The sequence below is a fragment of the Podarcis bocagei genome (assembly GCF_964188305.1).
Source record: "Podarcis bocagei genome assembly, chromosome: 4".
NCBI lineage: Eukaryota > Metazoa > Chordata > Lepidosauria > Squamata > Lacertidae > Podarcis > Podarcis bocagei.
The window spans coordinates 57,273,202-57,294,851 of NC_138128.1; the positions used below are offsets into that span (position 1 = coordinate 57,273,202).

A 21,650-nucleotide genomic window follows, 5' to 3' on the forward strand; every position below is an offset into this window, starting at 1 on the left:
ACTGTAGATTGCTTTCTAAAATGCTAACCCTCAGCAAGCAAGAGACATTTATGACTTGCAATAGGATTTTGGATACGCAGCCTATGCTGGATGAGGACCTGCATTGGCAAAAGGATTCTGTTCACATGGTTTCTGGTACAGGGATCATGTATACAGAATTTGGTACTGAACCAGTAACTGTGTGTGCAGAACAAAATGTATTAAGTCATGTCTGCCCATAGCTGCAGCAGTGATTACCTTTGCAAACCATTCCCCTTTCCCAAACAAGTGGTAGCTGCTAGTCCTATTAATTGCTTAGGCAATTAGACATGAATGAAAAGCCCACTGCTGTGCATGCATATCTCTGGGTAGCAGCTATATCATTCTAACACAACACAGAGTTTTCATCCTAATCTGATTTTTTTTTTTGGCCCTTTTGGCTTTTTGGCTTTTTTTTAATCCATTCCCATTCTAAGAGCCTTTACAAAGGTAAGGCTTAAATTACACCACTCTGTGCAAATGTGCAAATGTGTTCCTGGTTATTGTTCATGGAAGAGGCACTTGTAATGCAAATGAGCATTTTCCCCATGTAGCACTCCAGATGTCACAATATTTGTGCTCTTTGACTTAACTTTAGAGCTCAACAGGATCTCCAAAAAAGAAAAAGGGAAGGCCGCTTTTACCTTACATAAATTGACGATGATTGCCATGTTGAGGAATAAGAGGAAACTGACAAATCTCACACATGCTCATTTGAGGATTTCTGCCTTAAAATGCCTTAAACAAAAGATACAGAACTTGGTCTCTTCTGGAAACTCTCTGTACATGACACATTCTGCTTTGCAAAATTGTGTTTTATAACATCTGCTGAGGAAGGGAGTTTTGCAGCTGATTTTGTTTTAACCCCAGAAAGAGAAGGCTAACTCTTTCCAGAAGGCATGTTGAATCCCACAGATGATCTTGAGCCAAGTCATACAGTACTTGACTTTGAACTAGTGTTTCACCAATATTGGCCCAGGCTTGAAGACTCAGCACAACTGCAAATAATTGCATTACTCACCAACTATTTATTATATAGCTCGTTTTCTTGCCAAAAATAACCCGAAGCTATGAAAATATGTGTCTGTCTCTCAGGAGATCTATTACACTTATCAGGGTTTGATCTGATAGATGAATCGCTTTAGACAGATCATAGAAAACATTTTGTTTCAGGATTCCCACCCCCACCCCCCTTCTCTCTGCCTCAACATAATATTTCCCTGCTTTAGAAGTTTTGTGGAGATTAACAATAAGTGCTATGCTTAGGGTGTTCCAGTTAAGGGTGAACTGGCCTATAAATAATGCGAATTTATATCTCTAAAGGGATGGACATATTCTTTTGTGAAAGATGTCTGCAAGAAATACATTAGTTTAAAAGGATTAGATTAATATTTTATGACTGGATATTTACTTAGTTTGGTGCTTTGTATTTTTTTTAGCCACGTCAATGGGCAAAGCAGTGGAAAGGACTTTGTGAGAGATGGGGCCCTTGGCAATGATCAGGGCTCCAAGAGGGAGAAGTGCCTTCACTTTAGCATTTCTACTGAGACAGCAACATATCCTGAGCCAGTGGTTGTACTTGGCTACTGCTGAACTAGCAACTGAGCCTTTTGCATTTGCTTCCCCTTAAACAGTTGATTAATCAGACACTAGAGTTTGCCATCACCCCAGAGTTTACCTGGACTTTTCTATTCTCCTTCCCTTTATTTGTCTCCTCTTGTGCTTCTACCTGTCAAACAGTATACAATGGAAAATTAAAATACAATGCTAGAAGTGTCATTAATATTACTTAATTGTTTAAAGTTGCCATTACATTTACCTGATACAGTGGTGCCGCGCAAGACGAAAAGAATCCGTTCTGTGATTCTCTTCGTCTAGCAGTTTTTTCGTCTTGTGAAGCAAGCCCATTGAAGGATTAGCGGATTAGCGCTATTAGCAGCTTTTAGCGGCTTTTAGCGGCTTATCTGCTGATCGGATCAGCTGATAAGCGGCTTAGCGGCTTATTAAAAGGGGGGGAAAGGAAAAAAAACCAGCAGGAACTCGCAAGACATTGTCGTCTTGCGAAGCAAGCCCATAGGAAATTCGTTTTGCAAAGCACCTCCAAAACGGAAAACTCTTTCGTCTAGCGAGTTTTCCGTCTTGCGAGGCATTCGTCTTGCGGGGCACCACTGTACAGGAGGAAAGCTGGATGTGCTTATATCTTGATTCATTGTTCAAGTTACTATTTAAGTTGCTTGAGTTGCTATTGACTAATGATTATTTTGACCCTCTCTATTCTTAGGGGAAGTTGCCAGTCCTCTTGCTCGGACGTTCAGGAGAGTTACGGCCTGGTGAATTTGTAGTTGCAATTGGAAGTCCATTTTCTCTTCAAAATACCGTGACTACTGGAATTGTTAGCACCACCCAACGAGGAGGCAAAGAACTGGGTCTTAGAAACTCTGATATGGACTACATCCAAACGGATGCAATTATCAATGTAAGTCACTTTCCACAAAGCCATTCTCTTGCATTCATGGTTCTCACCTCAAAATACATTCAGATTCTGTTGCTGCCTTGTCATTCATCCCTATAAAGTTGATGCATTAGGATTGGCCAAAATTGTTTCTTGGAACATGCAAAGGAAGCAATTTGCAGTGATCTTTCTGGTTGCTCTTTAAAGAGACATATTTTTTTATTATATTTAGCTGAATTCTCTAAGAGAATTATTAAGTGCAGGCAATGTTCATCAGAGGTCTTTAAAGATCCATCAATGAGTTTGCCAAAATATCACGTTGCTGTTCTTTTGTTGGCTTTTTTAAAGAGACAAGCTATTTTTTTGGACTAATAAGACATCAACTTTTAGTGCTTCTTCTGCTAGCCTTGAGAGAACAGGTAATTCTCAGGGAAAATTCTCAGAAAGTTGTGCTAACTTCCTGTAATCTAGGAGTGTACAGAATTAAGAAAACAGACATATTTTCCTAAGCTTCGTTAGCAAGGCCATCAAATAAAGGAATCAGTGTCTAGCAGTTTTTAGACTAAAAGAGAGGCAAAGGTGACCAGGAACTTTACTGGAAAAAACAGAAGCTCTAGACATGTTTAAAGAAAAGCATCAAAATTATCACTGAAATTTAGTGGTCTTTCGGATAAAGGAATACTAGGTAAAAGACCTCCCTGTCTTGTTTTATTCAATGAATGGCAAAACTGAATCCCCTGATTTAAGTACCTCCACACAGGAGACCTTTATTTTGGCTGCTATGGTAGTTTGTTTGGTCTGTGGTGTGCTTTGGCAAGCCTTCCATATCAGCCCCCTTTGAACTCTATGTTCCTTCTCCAAGATCTTGGCTTCATGCTTTTGTGCCCTTCCGCTCATGAGATTGCATGTGCTACAGTTAAAGCAGTCTGCATTTCCTTTCAAAGTGTCATGCATTGATCGTAAAGGGTTTTCTTTTCCCCAGCCTAACAATACCGGAGGAGGTCTGTTAATCCTTAGTCCGCCATTGCAAAGTTTAGACATTCTAGTCTACAGAAACTATATCAAGTTTATTCCATCCATGTTTGTATAGTAACCTCTCCATAAGAGAATGCTGTGCATAAATGAATGTGAACCCCTCCCTCCCAGAATGTTTTGTGTAGCAACTCTATTTCAAAATGTAAAAAACTGTTGTAAATGGGATAAAAAAAGAAAGATTAAAGACAATTTTTCTTCTTCTAAATTTACAGTATGGAAACTCTGGAGGACCTTTAGTAAACCTGGTAAGAGTTTCTTTCTAATAGTACTTCTAACTGGTGTTTTGGATTTTACTATTGATTCCCTTGCCTCTCTCCCATCCCTTTTCCCCATATTGGTAGAGGAAGGCTAACAAATGCCTGTACAAACATCAGACTCATTAATCACTCTTTAATGTTGGTGCTGGTAAATGGTGTGGTGCTCTTGGAGTTCAGTATTCAAAACATTTACTCTGTGCATATTTCAAAATGAACGTAATACGTAGCATATTTTCTCAGTGAATAATAATAATCTTTAGAATCTTATTTCCACCCTGCTCTGAACTAGGCATATAAGCAGACTCCCTGTGTCAGTTTCTTATGTTTACCGCATGGTTCTCTCTACCAGCATGTTAGCAATATGATTCTGTGTAAGTCAGAATTAAGCCCCCAAGGGAGTCAAAGGGATGCTGACCCTTCTGGTATTAGTTTGTGATATTTCAGTGCCACTGTCTGCCTAGCCAGTGGACTGTGAGCAACTCAAAAGCTTGTGCGGTACAAGAACATGGAAGACTTGAATTCTTATGCCAAGAAAAAGACACTGTCTGTTGGCTTTGCTTTGTTTTGGCAAAATGGAAATAGTAGAGATTGGCTTCACAAAACTGATGAAATGTATTATCAAGATTTGGAAAGCCCATTCTGTGAGGCAGTGAAAAGTTTTGCATAAATAGTGGCACATGAAGAAGTTCAGCCAGTTCTTTTTAACATGCTAGTTTTACAGATAAACGGATTAGAGTCCTCTGAGGATTGCCTTGACGCCATTGTTGTCTTCTGGTTTTTTTGTGTGACTTCACATTTTCCTCCATAGAAGGCTATTTGGCAGCTTTGGCAAAATTATTATTGTTAAAAAGAAAGTTTTCTATGTCATATCATTTAATAGAACTATTGCTTACTCCAAAAGCAAACATTAAAAATACCTGTAAGGTTTTGTCCGTTTTGATTTTAAAAAAATAAAATAAAACTCAATTTAGGCCAGCTACAATTATGGACTACTTTCTCTTTTTTTTATTTCAATGCAACAGAGTCCCTTAAAGCAAACATGTTGAGTAAGTCTTGTTGGAAAAATAAATCTTGAAACCAGTTGAAGGAAAGTTTTTTGGTTAGTTTAAGAGAAAGTATCAAGCTGTTGTGCAGAGCATATTTTTGCAGCTAGAAAAGACTGGGGCGATGCCTGATCTCATAACCAAGTTGTTCCCTTGAGTAGAACTGTCTGTCCTGGTTTGCAACAGCTGTCTCAACTCTTGGGCAGTAATGTCCCAGCTCTGCTACCTGACTTTGAAGATGCCAGGAATCGAACGTGGAGCCGTATGCATGGAAGCATCTCGCATCGAGCTTGCTTGCCTTGATGTTAAACCCTGGTCCTTTCACACTCAGGAGTCTCAAAGCGGGTGGGGAAGAAAAAGAGTGAAGGATGCTTTCACCCAAATGAAAACGGGGGGGGGGGGCAGATTTAATTTTCCAGGGTACATTCAGTTCATGATCAGTTTAGGAACACGGAGCTATGACAAAGAGATCACACGCAAGGTCAGCAGCTCAGATTAAAGTGTGATAGAAATTGCAGTCTTTATTTGGGCCGCTCATGCTTACTTAATTATTCACACTACTGCAGGATGGTGAAGTGATTGGTATTAATACTCTGAAAGTCACTGCTGGGATTTCCTTTGCAATACCATCGGACAAAATTAAAAAATTCCTCACTGAGTCGCACGACCGACAAGCTAAAGGTACTGTACTGTACTGGTAAAGTAAACCTTCAGTCCTATATACATTTACATGAGAATAAGTTCCACTGAATTAGTTCAATCCTACACATATCTGCTCTGAAGTAAGAGCCATGCTACACAGGTATACAAAAGTCGCAGCACTTCAAACTTCAGGAAAAGATTCTCCCACCAGCAAATCTTTCACCCTTGTGTGCTGGTTTATTATAATATTGTTTATGTGAGGTAGTGTTCAACAATACTACTTCCCACTTATATTCTGAAGTGGTATCTCCCACATCATTCTGCTTCATTGGGGTAGAATGTCTCCTGTTCAGATGGGAAAGGCGAATCAACATAAATGCTACATTTTCCTTCTCAAAACAGGAAAAGCTGTAACTAAGAAGAAATATATTGGCATACGGATGATGTCTCTTACTCCTAGGTAAGTTTAAAAATTTCAGGGTGGGTGTTTCTGGACAAGGAATATACTAGCCTGGAATTGCAACTCTTTCTTGACACCAGGCCCGTTGGCTAGGCCCCAGCTCACACGCCATGGGTGCACATGTGTCCAACATCAGCACACCCTGTAGCATGCTGATGTCATATGCGCACGTACGTAAGTAGGCGTCCTGACATCAGACATGCAGGACCCCACGGCATGCACGGCCCCAGCACAAAAAAGTGTGGGTGCCCAGCCCCATCATGGGGAATGTTGTGGGGACTGGAGCACCCAGGGCTCCCCACCCACCCAGAGCCTATGGTTGACACACTTTGTATGGGGGAGTCACACGACGTCTCCTCAAAGTGCTGTCCTCCTTTGTTTTCCCCATACGACTTCCATCTTTTTTTAAACCATTGAAAGCCTTCTCTCCCTCTTTCTTAAATACAATGTCTTTGATGAGCGGACAAAGAAAAGGTGCAATTGAGGCAGGAGGAATGGTATTCTGATGATATGGTTGCTACTGCTTCACCATTTCCTGTTTGCATTGTCCCTTTATCCATTACTTTTCAATGAGAGTTTTGCCAGCTCTGAGGCGCTGCTGAGGGAAAGATCAGATGGAAACTCTTTACATCATATATGTTTGATCATAACAATTGTTTGTTATTGGATCATTATGTTCTGGATGATTTTCATTTATTTTAAGTTTTCAGTTCACTTACATTTTGCAGGTGGGGAGGACATAGTTGGATCCTTGTTTATTTTTCTGGATTACCATTGCCATACACTGCAGCCCATTTTTTAAATTTGCAAAGCCAACGGACAGATGGTTTTCATCTTTTCCCTGGCAATTGTTAAGTAGCAGAGCTGCTTAGCAGAAGAGCTAGAATCTGATATTCAGAGACATAGAAAGAGTTTACAAAATCTGCCAAAAAAAAGGAGAAACATTCTCTACTTGCAAGCCTCAGATGCTTTCTTAAACTCAAAGGCTTAGGACATTTCTAGATCTAAAGCAATACTGATTTCAAAAACCAATATAATTACAAAACGAACAAATTGGTAAGGCAAAATTTCCTGTGCACTTCTATCCAGAATAATGTTTCTCAATGGTGGCGGCATATTTTTCTTTCTTTCTTTAGACTTAGGAAATTTGCACAGGTTACGTCAAAAGTAAAAGAGTGTCCTCTATGTTGTCTTGTTTTGCTTTTCTGGAAATATGTTTCTTATTTAACTTGATTGGGTTTGCTTTTCCTAGCAAAGCTAAAGAACTGAAGGAGCGCCATAAAGACTTCCCTGACGTCATTTCTGGAGCCTATATTATTGAAGTAATTCCAGATACACCAGCTGAGGCGTAAGTTAAAGAACCCCTTTTATTCAAAAACCTGCACCTATTCACTTAAAGGATAAACACCTAGTAGGCCTTTAACTATGCTGTTTAATGGTAGGAAAGTTCTTATCCTCAGATGACATCTGCCTGCTATTTCAGGAAATCTGTTGGTTTCCCAACACCATAAATCTAGAAGATGATTTTTGCCATTTTACCATTTGTTAGAGTCTTGAGCAATATTTAGAAGAGCGAGGGAGACTAATACTGTTTTTCCCAGCTGCTATGCTTATGCAGTTGCAAAAAGTTCACATGGCAGGATCCCAAACACAAGCCCACAGTTGTCCCAAAGCTGGGAGCTGACCCAGCAGTTGCCCTTATCACTGCTGCACTCAGTACTTGGGTACGGCTACGGTATCATGTGATTGTGTCATGCAGTCGCTGCTAAAACAGGGTGAAAGTTGTAGCTGCTGGAGTTCCTTGTCTAACAAGAATAATAATTTGTGGCTATTATTTGCATAGCATTTTCACGGGGCTCCTGATAGTACTGAGCTCCGCAAAGCAGACCAGTGCTCCTTTTGAGTTTCCTGTTCCCCTGCTTCTCGCAGCCCACACCTGAACTGGAAAGAAGATGAGATGTGGGGGGTAGCTCTTAGCAGGTCCCATCGCAGGGAGAGACAAAGCAACACCGATTTACGGTGGTTTCCGCCGCCTGTTCCGCCTCCTCCTCTGCCTCCCCAGGTAGTCTTCCCTGCAAAGGATCCACATTTGTCCTCAACGCCCATACTCTTGATCCAATGCTCTTTGGTCACAGCCCTTTCGGCAGTGCAGCCTGCTTTTATGCCCCACAGGTGGCCTCCTGGGGCGCTGTGCTCACTAGGTCTGCCAGTAAGGCACAGCCCACATCTCTGGGGCCATCTCTGGCCCATTCAAATTTGGTGGGCAATCCCGCCAGCCTCTGACACCAGCCGAGGCCAATAGAGACCACGAAGGGCTGAATTCTTTCCCTCCTCTGTTCTTGCGGCCACGCTTGGCCTCAACAGTCACCACCATTGGAATACAGTAAGCGCTCTTTTTTCCAGTGGTGGAATGCTCTCCCCAGGGAGACTTGCCTGGCACCTTCATTACATTTCTCTTCTTCCAGAACTTTTGGCTAATCTATGGCCTTTTAAATGGGGGTGGGATGGGAGGTTATTATTTTTGTTTGTTATTATGTTGTGCATTTTTGTGATTTTATATTGTAAACAGCCCTGTGTTCTTTGGATGAAGGCGGTATAGAAACAACAACAACAACAACAACAACAATAGATAGTACCCTTCTCTTGACCCATAAGCACATATTTTGAATCCTTGTGACCCCCATGCTCATTTCTTGAAAGGGGGGGTTCTGTGCCTCGTTGTTGCACAAGTAGCTTGAAATCACCAGTAATTTAATGCATGCAATTTAAATGTTTTTATTTGTACAGCATACTATGCTTGTTTTCATGGAGCTGCAATAAGAGAGGGTGAAATAAAACTTTCTCACTTTCACTTTGGTGTCCCCCCTTAAGCATCATAAAATGGCAATCCGTGCAAGAACTTCTGTGGGGAGGGGGGAAACAATTCTGAAAGAAGTGCTTGTGTAAGGCATTTCTCTGCATGAGACAGTAGCTTGTGACTGCTATAAACTGATTATGTTTAGGGGTTGAATCATGTCTCATCCCGCTAGCTGGGTTAGTATTTCCATAACTCAGAGCCAGAATTTGTCTACAAGAAAGGGCAAGATGATACAGGGAGAAAGATGCTGTATCCTCTTCATTTGCCTTAACGCTGTCAGTGACTTCTGCCAACTCTGTTCAAAGAGCACCATCCAGCTTGATATATGGATTTATTCTTGCTGAATAAGCTCAACTTTGATTTTTCTGTCACCATTGAATGCACATAGGTTAGAGTGAGGAGAGGAGCTAAGGCTACACCACCTAGAGAGCATGTGAAATCTATTTTGTGTAGTAGCACAAAGGAACTAGAAAGGCAGAACTTTCTAAAAAGGATCTAGAAAGGCCCCAGCTTTTCAGAACATGTTCCTGCCATTTGTCCTTTTGAATAGCTTCTCTCTCTAGGTCTCTCTATCTCTCTGTCTGTCTCTCATCACCTGTTTTGCTAAAGATCTGTTGCATTCTTGCTTAAGAGTTGTGGGTTTGGTATCTTGGGGGTGGCTGTTACAGAAAGCAGATATGTTTCTTGCAGTTGAAGTAATTATTTTCCACCTCTTTGTATTTCAGCGGAGGCCTGAAAGAAAACGATGTGATTATAAGCATCAATGGGCAACCAATACTCTCTGCCAACGATGTCAGTGACATTATCAAAAAGGACAATACACTCAGCTTGGTAGTACGTAGGGGCAATGAAGACATTATTTTAACAGTGATACCTGATGAAATTGACCCTTAAGTAGAAACATGAGCTGGATTTCATGTTATCTGTTAATAGCAAGCAGTGGACTGCTTATATTATCTCTGTGCTGGTACAGGAAACATTAGACTTTTGACCAACAACCTGCATGTTCAGTGGAAATGTATTGGCCAATAAAATAATTTTCATGTAGTTCTGAGGTACAAAACCGATTCAATCTTCAAGATGATACTTCTGTTCTCTATGTATGCTTTCTATTCTCTACAGGCTGCTCCTTTTGTTAATGTTATTTCTGTGGTCAACATCTGATCCCACCTACGTTGCAAATGTATTATTACTTTGAACCAAGGCTTTCCCAAAGTTAAACCACAACTAAACCATACATTGCATTGGTGGTTCTTCCCCCCCCCCCGTAGCTTTAGTCTTCCTGGAAATACAACTGTTTATATGAGTGACAGATGACTAACATGTTTGAAATGCTCACTTGTACACACACAGCCCGAGTGATATTTCCTTACTGAACCCGTGCTGATTTTTTTTAAAAAAAGAATACTTGTTTTCTTAGTTTAATTAAAATATTTCCAACAGTACTGTTGTTTGTGTTTGATGAAAATTCATTTCTGGAAGAACACCCCCCCCCCCCCGGTGATGCCTCCTTGATCCAAACTCTATGCACTGCATATAGATAGAAATATATAATTTCATTACATATTACATATTTAAATTTTTAGAACCACATTTGTCACATTGATGGGAACCTTTGTAAAGTGGGTCTTTGGTGAGCCCTATGAAGGATTGCCTCAGATTGCAATTTTGTGCATTTAGAAAGAATACTAAGCGTGTAGTAAAGCTTGTGTTTACTACTGCCCATGGCATGGTTTGTTTGTTTTTGCTATGGATTTTATCAAATTGATTTAAGAATATGAGAGGAGCCCTGCTGGACCAGACCTGAGGGCTATCTGGTCTAGCATTTTGCTGCACAGTGGCCTCCCAGGTGCCTCTGAGAAGCAGAAAGCAGGACATCAGTGCAAAAGCCCGTTCTCTCATATGCTCCCCAGCATCTAGCAAAGCATTCAAGTCAGTGGTGATCATTATACCCTGCGAATTCCATAGTTGTAACCATGCATTGTGTGAAGAAGTATTTCCTTTTGTCTGTCCCGAATCTCCCTTGATGATCAGGCCGACCACGGATTGTGATTTTATTTTTTTTACATAATATCGCTATTGAATTAATGTGCTGCATATGCATAGATTGACCTTAGTAGTTAAATGAGCATTCAGCCTGTGGCTCATTCTAGATTTAGAAGGCCATTCATGTGATGATTCAGTCAATGCATATTAATGTAAGCTTCAAAAGACAATGTACTGAACTGCAGGCATTGCAGATTCATTCTAACAATGCGCAGCTTACAGCGGCAGTCCTTTACACCCAGTTCCATACTTCTGGAACAGCAGTTTTCCAAGAGTGCACTGTGGTTGTGCAAACAAATGGAAACTTGTAGTATAAGAGACTTCTGAATGCTGCGTCCCTAGTAGGTTCATACACTCTTAATAGGCTGTGCTGCTCCAGTTCACCCATCACATGCCAAGCAACTGGAAGTCAGATCCTGTAGCTAGAGGCAACTCTCAGTCTGAAAGCAGCTTTGCAATTGCACTCAGATTGGAGTTTATTGCATTGACATATGATTGCACAGGTGCAGAGACCCTCTTTGTCTGTCTTCCTTCCTCTGCTTTTTAACACCTAATTAATTCTCCTTTGAAACTGACAGTCCGTGACTCAGTATGCTGACTAATGTAACAGGATTCTTATTCCATGCTTTGCCATACAAAAACACAAACATTTCACACACTAGGAGGATGTCTGGATAGAGTGTTGCTTTGCTGCTCTCTACGTGGTGGGACATGCTTTCCTTGTGATCCTATAATGCACTGATGGAGAGATAGCAAATAGGACAGGCTTTAAATCGGTGAATCAGTTCCAACCCTGTGGTTCATACCTAAATGCACCCTGTAAGTTGTTACACTTAGCATCTATTTTCTTCCTAATCATGCTATTATTATTAGCTAAAAAAGGTAAAGGCAAAGGACCCCTGACAGTTAAGTCCAGTCGCAGACGACTCTGGGGTTGCAGCGCTCATCTCGCTTTACAGGCCAAGGGAGCCGGCGTTTGTCCGCAGACAGTTTTTATGGGTCATGTGGCCAGCATGACTAAGCAGCTTCTGGCGCAACGGAACACCGAAACCAGAGCAGTGCACGGAAACGCTGTTTACCTTCCCGCCAGAGCGGTACTATGTATCCACTTGCACTTTTTGGCGTGCTTTCGAACTGCTAGGTTGGCAGAAGCTGGGACCAAGCAACTGGAGCTCATCCCGTCGCGGGGATTCAAACCGCCAACCTTCTGATCAGCAAGCCCAAGAGGCTCAGTGGTTTAGACCACAGCGCCACCCGCATCCAACCAAGGCTCATATTATGACAATCTATCGAAACAGTAACAGTTTGGGGATTTCCTCTTTTGGTCAGGATTAGTCTATCATATGTCTTGGCTTTTAATCTTTCTGTGCCCTCTCTGAGGAGCCTGGGTTCATCCCATGGTTTGAATTATTCCAGTGGTAAGTGCACAACGGGATCTGTGCATATATTTTGAAAGAAAGATGTAGAGAATCAAGGAAGTAACAGGAAATGCTTAGAGAGCAACCTATATTGCCACCTAGTGGGCAATAGATTGTCTTTCACTAGGTGTTTTGGCAATACCTGGAGTTCATTGTTCCTCTGAGTTGAGTTACTGTAAGTAACTTGGGTAAAGCTTAGCTTTACCCAGTCTGGTGCTCTCTTCATCCCTGACCATTGCCCATGTTGTCTGGGGCTGATAGTTTCTTACTGTGAGACCTGGCTGTTGGATGAGATGGGTCCTTGACCTGATCCATCAGGTGCTTGTTACATTATCCTCAGAGTTGTCCCAAATGTCTGTAATGTGCCAGACTGAGAGGACTGTAGCATATTAATTATTGTAGGTGAAGCAATGTGTCGTTTATGATTTGCATGTCTTTGACATGTGCAAATGGTGGATTCCAGAAGGGTAGTCCTGTAAATGTTTCTGGAAGCACAATTAAGAGTCCTGTGGTACCTGACATTTATTTCAGCACAACGTTTACATAGGCAAGAGCCTACCTACTTCATTGTACACAGCATCTGATCATGCCTCAGATGAGGAAGGCAAAGGGATGAATGAATCTACCAGTCTTGGGGAGAAATCTAGAATGAAGCACAAGTTGATGTTAGGTTGCATGATGTTCAGATGTGTTAAGCTAAAACCATAAGAAGGTTGAATGCACACGTTCAGAAAGTGACCACTTTTGAATTTTCTTTCTGAGACTACATTTGCAGCTATTCTAGGCCAGTTAACTTTTAGATGGCTGAGGTTTTAGATGGCCAAATAAGCCCTGGGTGATACAGTGGTACCGCGTGTTATGTACTTAATCCATTCCAGAGGTCCGTTCATAATGGGAAACCGCTCATAACATGAGGCACACTTTCGCTTATGGCACCTCTCGCTGCTGCCATGCCACTGGAGCACAACTTTTGCTCGCATCCTGAGGCAAAGTTCATGACAAGGGGTTAGCAGAGCGTGTAACGTGAAGCATTCATAAGGGGGACGGTACATAACACGAGATACTACTGTATTCTGTGTTAGTGATACTCATGGTAGACCCAATAAAATAGATGAACAAGTAACTTAAGACTGTTGATTACAACATGACTTAGTTTGATATTGCTCCCTATATTTATCGGCTGGCTGCATAGCTAAGTGTTTAATCTGATGTATTGCAAGTATTCCATTACTTGCTTGAAGTGGAAAATGAAGCTAGTCAACATATTTGAAACTATATTTATTGTTCCCTGTAATAATGCTGGCATCTACTCTAAAACTCCAAACTAGTCTAGATTGGGTAGTAGTTTCTCCTCTCTTTGCATGGCTGAATCATCATTGCTGATTCACCATGTCATCCACACTGATTGAACAGCCAGTGTTACTTGCCTGAAAACTGGATAGATGCTTGTTGGCTTCAGCTACTGGTGGTTTAACAGCCGCATCCCAGCTCCATTTAGTAGCCATCTATAGCTTCCATTGGCTTTCTAGTAGTGGAGAACAACTTTATATGCCAGACTTATTGCCACCCCAGTGCAAAATTCTCTTCTGAATCAAAACTAAATCTTCTCTTAATTAAAACCAGGAGAGCAGTGTCTCAGCTGCAGAAGCAGAACTGGTTGGAAAAATGTGCTCAGTGGTACATTTCATTAGTCATGAACACTGATATTGCAAATTAGTAAAGCAGTAGGATTTGCCAGTTCTTAATGTCTCTGCAGAGCCCTGCAGATGATTTCCATTTCTTTTCCTATCTCTTGACAGGCCTGTACACAAAAACCCTTCTCAACTACCATTTCCTATTTCTCTGACTCAGTGACATACAGTGATGCAGTGGATGCTGTATATTATCCCCGCAAAATGTGAAAATGTAAGAGGAAGGTCATCTATAGGCCAACATGTCTGGGATGTAGTTGCAGAATGTGAATGTTGAGGCTCTTTTGTGTGCGCTGGAATAGTGAAGCTTGGAGAGGATATCTGTGGTGAGGAATCCTGGGGACTGAATAACTAGGATGAAGCTGGTTAAGGTTGGATGGAAGGAAGGAGTTCAGGCTAAGAGACAGAGAGAATGAGAGAACACTAGGTCTTAGGGGTATGACTGTGGAGGGAAGGGAGCACTTCATCTTGTGCAGCAAGACTAATCCATCCAAGCTGTAAGTGACTACACAAGCCCTTTCTGTAAATGTATATCTCAAGGCCTTTCATATTGATTCTATACATGCGCATGTTCTGCCACCGTGACTTAGATAATGCAAAATGTTCAGCACTCTGAACTTGACTTATATCAATGGAACGATGGCACACAGATTGCAATGTACATACAAGAAAGAGTATTTTTTTTAAAAAAACAACAACTCCAAACATATCTAATCACTGTACAGATGCCATCAATAATGTCGTAAAGCATATACCTGAAGCAATGCAGCAGTTCAGATGGCATAAGTTCAGGATCTGTGAATGGAGATGAACTGGGTGTCCAGAAAGGATGCACACATTTGCAAAAAGGAGATATGCAGTCGAAGACAATACCTTTGCGGGGAGGACCATAGATCAGTGCCAGAGCACATGCTTTACATGCAGAATACTCCATATTCAATCTCTGGCACTTTCACATAAAAAGATCAGGTAGCAAGTGATAAGAAGGACCTTTGCCTAAGATGTTGGAGATCTGATGCGAGTCATAGTAGGCAACATTGGCCTAGATGAGCTAATGGTCTGATGAGAATAAGCTTTCTACTTCAGAAATTACTCTTTCAAAGGGTTCAGTCCTCCACTTGCTGTAGGAAATGGAGATGTATTCCTCCAAAAGGATGCTTTCAAGAAAATGGCCCAGGATGATAGGAAGCTGCTTTATACTATGCCACAAGAACATAAGAAGAGCCTGCTGGATCAGACCAATGACCCATCTCGTCCAACATCCTGTTGTCACAGTGGCCAACCAGATGCCTGTGGAAAGCCAGCAAGCAGCACGTGAGGACAAGAGTCCTCTTACCTCCTGTAGTTTCCAGTAACTGATATTCGGACACATTACTGCCTCCATCTGTGAAGGCAGAGCATAGCCATCACAGCTATTAGCCATTGATAGCCGTCTAATCCATGAATGTCTCTAATCCTCTTTTAAGTCAGACCATTGATCCTTCTAGCTAGGTAAGCAGGGGGTGGCAGCAGCCTAGCCTCCAATGGAAGGGAGTTCTGCAATCTGGGAACAGCCACCAAGAAGGCCCTCCCTCATGTCCTCTATGACTGAACTAAGACCTTTTGCCATATGGCTCTGATGTAGCTAGACATGGCGTCTTGAGAGCAATTGAGCATGAGTTCGTCTTTGTAGGATAGGGTGGTCTGCCACTCCAGCACCAGCCCTGTAGGGTAGTCTAGTAGCCTTGGGGAACTCATCCTTATCCTTTTTCTCTACAGCCACCACCCATTTACATATCACCTAGGGCCATGGGCACAGAATTCCAACTGCCTTACAGTGGTCTCCTGTATGTAGGGGAACAGCCAGCTGAATCCCAGGTTTCCTGCTAGGCCATTTCTGCCCCTTTCGCTCTCCTAGGCACCTTAAGAATTAGTACAATTTGGCTACAATTCAGGTAGCCAAAGCCACATGGGAGGTTAATCAGCCCTTAAATGTAAAAAGGAAGGGGAGTGGAGAAGTAGCAAGTGTGCAGCTCACAACTGAAACAAAACAACATACCATACTGACATTGCAGAACTTAGTCCCAATGGTCACCTCCCGTGCTGGAAGCTTCAGCCATCATTTGCAGGTTGAGGGTTCAAGAGGGACAAGGATGTATGACCGCAGTCCATCTTAAAGGGTTTCTTACCTATGTTGGTTCTGACTAACAGCTGGTGCTTTCCAGCCAGTCATAAGCCATGTCATATTTGGCAGGCAGAGTTTCAACATTGAGGGGCTCAGGGAGTTGGTAGACACCTCCTGGGCACAGATAACTTTTGGGAGCAGGGGGTGAGGGTTATCACTGGTAGGAATTGCCAACAGGATTTCTTGATCATCTTTCTAGAAGGGATTTTTTAAAGGAACTTTGTGTGTTTAAGGAGGGATCTGCCTTATTCTCTAAGCATAATAGAGGGCCCAGAGACCAGGCTTTGACAGATCCACGACTAACTGCTTTCATTTGTTTCCATTTGACTTAGTTATATGACTAACTTTAGCTGGAGTGAGGCACATGTTAGAATTAAGAAGAGGCCTTCTATTTCATTTTTTTAAACAAACATGGATCATACAGGAATGCCTTCAACCAAGTACAGAAGAGCAACCCATCAAACAACAGTGCTATACTCTACTTTAAGCAGACAAGGGTTGTTGCTAGGGAGCCTTTTCTGGTGTGCTGGATTATATAACGAATGTGTTTCTCAATTATTCTTGTGGAGGCATGCTTTGCCAGAACTGAAAATCTATGCTGTTTTTTCTTTTAAAGAAAAGATATGTGAATAAGTGCTGGCAGGAAACTAGTATTCTGTTCATGGATCTTTCCAATGCGATTACTTCCATGTGTTTGCCTCAAAAACTATTCATGTGGAATAAGAAGTTGACTAAACTGTAGACTAAGCAGTGTAGCCGCACACAATGATACTTACTGCCAAAATAAAAATGTATGTCTGATCAGTCTCTATGGAACTCCTGTTGATAATACAGTGGTACCTCGGGTTAAGTACTTAATTAATTCCAGAGGTCTGTTCTTAACCTGAAACTGTTCTTAACCTGAAGCACCACTTTAAGCTAATGGGGCCTCCCGCTGCCGCCGCGCCGCCGGAGCCCGATTTCTGTTCTTATCCTGAAGCAAAGTTCTTAACCTGAAGCACTATTTCTGGGTTAGCGGAGTCTGTAACCTGAAGCGTATGTAACCTGAAGCGTATGTAACCCGAGGTACCACTGTAATGACAGATATGATTCTAATTTAATATGCCTAGCTATTCCTAAACAAGTAGTAACCAGAATTGTTTGTGGAAGAAATTGGATGGGAGCAGAGTATGTGCTCCCAATTGGCTACTGAAACTTCATGAAGCCTTGCTTATGGTTAGATTACATATAACATTGCATAAGAAAAAGCTTGATCCATTTAAAAAGAATGTTTCCATTTTGAGAGTGGTTAAAAGGAAATTGTAAAATATTTAGGAACTGAGTTTTTGACTCATATTCATCTATATACCTTGGATCTTAAACGCCTTGGCTCCCAAACAAATCGGCTCCCGAATGATCGAAACCTGGAAGTGAGTGTTACGGTTTTTGAACGTTCTTTTGGAAGCCAAACATCCAACAAGGCTCCTGCAACTTCCAATTGGCTGCAGGAGCTTCCTACAGCCAGTCAGAAGCCGCTCTTTGGTTTTCGAATGTTCTGGAAGTCCAACGGAATGGATTCCGTTTGACTTCCAAGGTACGACTGTATTTCTATAGATTTTATGGAAGATTGATGCTCGTAAACTGCCCACTCTGGAAAGCTTAGTTAAGTGTGTTTTACTGCATGAGGCAAACTCCATTGAAGGAATGGTCTCCTGCAAGCAGTGCAGTGGTGATTTTCACAATGTAAAAGAAACTATATACCTGAGCATATAACAGCAGCATGCTTTTACTTCCCATTTATAGCAGGCTGATACTCATAAAGGCAAGATTTTTTTTAAAAAAAATCACAATCAGAGCAATCCACTTTATTCATCCCTTCCCTACAGCAAAATAGCAATTGCTCAAGGCAATCCTGCTCAAGGCAGCAAAAACCTCACCATAAGGAAGTTGTTGGCACACAACTTGAGCTTTATTATGTTGCACCACCCACTGCAAAACAACAGTCATCCAGCTTGCGAAATAAGTGACTTTAACACGGGCAGCATACTGCTTTAGACCACCCAGCAACTGCAAAAGCAACATTTTTGAGTGGGTGAGTTAAAATTGCCTGGTCATCAGCACAGCAGATTTTTATAATTACATCTTCAACATTCATGCTCACTAAATATATGCACAATTTATAAACATAGTTGCAGAAAGCATGGTGCCCCAAAAATTCTTTATGCTCTCAAATCCAAGCTTGAAAAGCTGAGTAAGCAAGGTGTGTGCATGTGTGTAAAAGTGCAGCGAGATGGAATCCCAAGCAGAGCAAATACCACCTCCTAAGCCCTACTGGCTTGTTCCAGCCAGGGTAGAAGGTGGGCAGCCTTGTCAGAAGACCTGGCTCCAGTTTTCTATTTTTCTTCCAGTTGCTGTCAAAACCACGATACCATGGCAATAACTAGTAACCTTTTTTTTGCCTTTTGGGGGGACAGTGTTGGGGCAAAGGGAGCTTTAGATCCCAGGATCACCTGCAGTCTGCCCTTACACGCCTCCTTTCAAGTCCTACTGCCAGTGGCACACCACTAGCCATGCCCATGAAGTTTTCTGCAGGTGTACACGAAGCTCCTTCATGTGCATAAGTGCCAACCAGCTGGCAGTGGAGTAGCACTTATGCTGCATTATAAGGCCTCTCAGTTGGCCTTTGTCTAGTTTAGGGTTGCCATCCATCCGGACATATCTGGAATATGGCAACCGTATGGCAGCCGATGTTGGAATTGGCAAAAAAACCAAAACTGGACTGTCACTTTGTGGAAAATGGCATCCCTACCTTAGCTCAAATTTGAATTTGCACATTTTACAAAATTGGATTGCTTTTTAATGAATTCAACGACATTGCCACAAATAGATAAATCTACATTATTTGCATCTTTGCAATCTGTATGTCATGAATTCTAAGCTCAGTGGAAAATGCATTGGCTTTAATCAGCTTAGGCATTTCAAAATCTAATCAAGACCAGCTTTCTGTTAACATAAACTACAGTTCTCAGGATTTTTTGGGGGTGTGGGGAGGCTGTGAGCTTTAAATATATGGTGTGCATTTTAGCTGTATTCTTACAATACAGAAAAAGTGCAGTGATTCTTCCCTGATCTTGAACTGCTCCAGTAATATTTGAACTGCTACAATCACAAGGAATGGGTAGGCCACATGGGACGCTCTTCCCTGCAGTCCAGGAACTTCCCTTCCCACATGTTTGTAGTTACCAGAATGTATTACCAGAAAGGAATGGGAACAAGCTACCGGGTCAAGGGAAGGGGCGACATCAACCATGCCGCTAGGAACTGGCTCTTGGGCAATGTGTAATAGAAAACATGTGAACCAGCTGCAGAATATTCAGATTTAATTACTTCTTCTCTTTTGCTTTTTCCTTTCCAGTGCACTGTACTTACACACCCAGAACGATGAACAAAGGAAAATGAATCTGAACCAGTGCAATGACTGCATGGTGTCATATACCACCTGATGGTAGTAAAGTTCTCTGAACCACTAGGCAAGATAATACAGAAGATTCCACCAGTTGTTCAAATTACGCTGGGTGGGATAGCTTAATCACCTGTACAATTCTGCCAAGTGATAAGGAGAAGTTCACCCAATACCACGTGAATGCCTAGATTGCTGCCAAGTGAGAAAAGGAGCAGGGAAGGGATTCCCAAGTACAAATTCAGAATATGTTGAGTTCAGAGGACTTGGTAGACCACTCTCCATACCTACCAATGTTGTTCTTTCTTTCTTTCTTTCTTTTTTTCTTTCTTTCTTTCTTTCTTTCTTTCTTTCTTTCTTTCTTTCTTTCTTTCTTTCTTTCTTTCTTTCTTGGAGCTCAAGATGGCGTACATACTTCTCCTCAACATTTTATCCTAACAACAACAGCCCTGTGAGGTAGGTTAGGCTGAGAGTGAGTGACAGGCTCGAGGTCACTCAGTTAGCTTCATGGTTGGGTTGGAATTTGATCCCTGGTCTCCCAGGTCCTGGTCCGGCCCTCTAACCACCACACCACACTGGCTGTCAAGGAAGACATTTGCCTTCCTCCACAGACACTTTCCTAGCAGATACGTTCTCAGCTTCCCTTCAGTAAATAAGGGTGAAAGATGAAATTCATAAAGTTGTGATATGTTTTAAACATAAACGTGTGTGATATGATGTGATACATTTAAACTATGCTTGTTCATGTCCTTCCTTTCCCCAAGATGGGCACAAAATAAACTGCCAAGTGGAGAAGATGCATAGTAGAGAAACACTCTAAAGGAATTTATTTCAAACTAATGGAATGAAGTTCCCAGCATCTGCCCATAAACTAAGTAAAATAAGTTTACAATTAGACCTAACTGCTGTTGCAGCTGTGGTTGATGAAGCTGTATCATTTAAGTTATAGTATAATTTTAAAAATAAACCAACAGGATTATAATGATGAGGTGCACATCTTTGCACTGAATACAATTTTGCACAGTTATTTCGTTGTATGTCCTTCAAAAACAAAAATCTTGTCTACAACGGACAGGAATCAATATTACTAGCTAAAAATATAGTTCCACAAGGGGGAGCTAAATCTTCGCATGTAAAACATTGGTATTCAACTAGGAAGCACAGGAAATTATGATTTCTCTCAGTTTCTTCTTTTTCTCTAATCTTAAATTCAGCCCTTCACATTTCCACATCAGTTTCCATGCTCTGCATTGCTACCTTGCATCTTGGTCACATAACTCCCTGTTCTAAGCTTCTGGCTCACATTGCTTCTAACTACAGTACTCACATTGCTCCCACCTTTTACTTCTCTCAGCTCTGTCTTTATCTTTGAACTAACTCAGAGCTGAGGGAGGAGCTACAACTGTTTGGCATCCCACACTGAGTCCCTTTGATGCTTTGTCCTCTTAATGGCCCATCACCTCATGCAGAAAGCTTGGACTAGCTTAATTAATTTTCAGCACTTGGTGATTCCAGTGGGTTTAAAAGTGTCTCTCACCCAGGTTAATACACACAGGTCTGGCTTAATACACATTGGCATAATACACCTGGGTCTGTCACCCAGTCTTAACACTCCAAGCATTCAATTCCAACACCTATCTGATCCAGGAATTTAGGGTGTCTAGCACCTACAAACTCATAACAATACATTTAATAACTCACAATTTGTTGCTCTTTCAGAGTACCTAAATCCAGCTGCCTGAGGAAACTGCCTTGCAAAAATCTAATGGCACAACCAGCCCTGCTGAGCCCAGACCATTATGAGGATAAGGGGAAGAGTTTCTAGGGGGAAAGTGAAGGATAGTGGGATGGTTAAGTGTTTCTTTTCTTCGTGTCCCTTCTCTGATGCAAATAAACATTTCCTGAGGGTACTTTTCAGGGGAGAAGGAGGTGTCAGGGCCTTGTTACCTGTAGCTGTAATACCACACACGATATTTCTTCCTTTTCCCAATGTAATCTGTTTTGTCTGGATTCCCTTCTCAAATGTTTCAGTGACTCCCAGACCCTTGGCTTTTATATGGAAAGTTGCACTGTGCTATAACATGAGTCTAAATGTGAAGAAGTGTTTTGCAATTCCACGGTCAGTGGT

At 41.7% G+C, this 21,650-nt stretch overlaps 1 protein-coding gene across 1 annotated transcript in view; it reads left to right on the forward strand.

Moving 5' to 3' along the window:
* HTRA1 (HtrA serine peptidase 1) overlaps nt 1–10,209 on the forward strand; it is a 44,443-nt gene extending 34,234 nt beyond the window's left edge. The window contains exons 4-9 of the mRNA XM_081193016.1: nt 2,300–2,494; nt 3,718–3,750; nt 5,372–5,486; nt 5,850–5,907; nt 7,160–7,255; nt 9,490–10,209. Coding sequence (XP_081049142.1) covers nt 2,300–2,494; nt 3,718–3,750; nt 5,372–5,486; nt 5,850–5,907; nt 7,160–7,255; nt 9,490–9,658 — 666 coding nt within the window. The 3' untranslated portion in view covers nt 9,659–10,209. The remainder of the gene's footprint in view (nt 1–2,299; nt 2,495–3,717; nt 3,751–5,371; nt 5,487–5,849; nt 5,908–7,159; nt 7,256–9,489) is intronic.
* The last annotated feature ends 11,441 nt before the right edge of the window (nt 10,210–21,650 follow it).